This window comes from Trypanosoma grayi (assembly GCF_000691245.1).
Source record: "Trypanosoma grayi strain ANR4 Tgr_2402_V1, whole genome shotgun sequence".
NCBI lineage: Eukaryota > Euglenozoa > Kinetoplastea > Trypanosomatida > Trypanosomatidae > Trypanosoma > Trypanosoma grayi.
The window spans coordinates 1-748 of NW_008828020.1; the positions used below are offsets into that span (position 1 = coordinate 1).

The 748-nt window shown below is 50.0% G+C and overlaps 1 protein-coding gene across 1 annotated transcript; it reads right to left on the bottom strand.

Annotated features, from left to right (window-relative positions):
• Nucleotides 1–442: 442 nt before the first annotated feature.
• On the bottom strand, nt 443–748 carry DQ04_24021000 (hypothetical protein; the record flags this gene model as incomplete). The annotated part of the gene is made up of 1 exon (XM_009318204.1): nt 443–748. A coding segment is annotated over one exon (306 nt), but the record flags the coding sequence as incomplete, so codon positions are not given.

The window sequence follows — 748 nt, forward strand, 5'->3', positions numbered from 1 at the left end:
GTGTTCGCAGCGCTCTTCTGCTCTTTTGTTGTCTTGATCGCAGTCAGCTTCACTTGGGCGGTGTGCTGGTTCGCACTCGCAACAATGACGCCAGTATCGCCACCTTCACGGGCATTCATTGGCCTCACACGCACCGACACTTTCACCGAGTCTCTGTCTTCAGACCGCGACATCTCAGAAAATCACCACTAAGAACAAAACAAAAAAGGATATTTCCCGCAAAAATGAGACGCAGCCAAACGACACAAGAGCAAAACACATCACAACGTGTATCTCCTTGCTACCAACAGAAAATAAAACTACCAAAAGAACAGCAAATGGGTTGTAGAATGTAAGTCACTCTACAAATACACACAGAATATACACAAAAAAAAAATGTTCGTTGGTTTTGCAAAACCGCGCGCAGATACCTCAGCCGCGTCTCCAAAACCCTCACACACCTTCACTCACTACTCAGATAATCCAACAGCTTTTTCTTCTCTTCTTCCAGAGAAGAAAGCCTGTTCTGCCAAACTGAAATTTTCCCACACTTCTCCTCCTCAGAGCATCGCAAAGCCTCGCTCAAACGTTCCTCCAAAACACGAAGATTGCTTTCAACGCCGGCCTTCGCCTCTACCATGGAGCGCAGCCGGCCCGTCAGCTCATCCTTCGTAGCTGACAGCTCCTCCTTCAGCCCGTCACGCTCCGCAGTCACGGCCTCCAGGCTGCTTTCAACGCCGGCCTTCGCCTCTACCATGGAGCGCAGCCG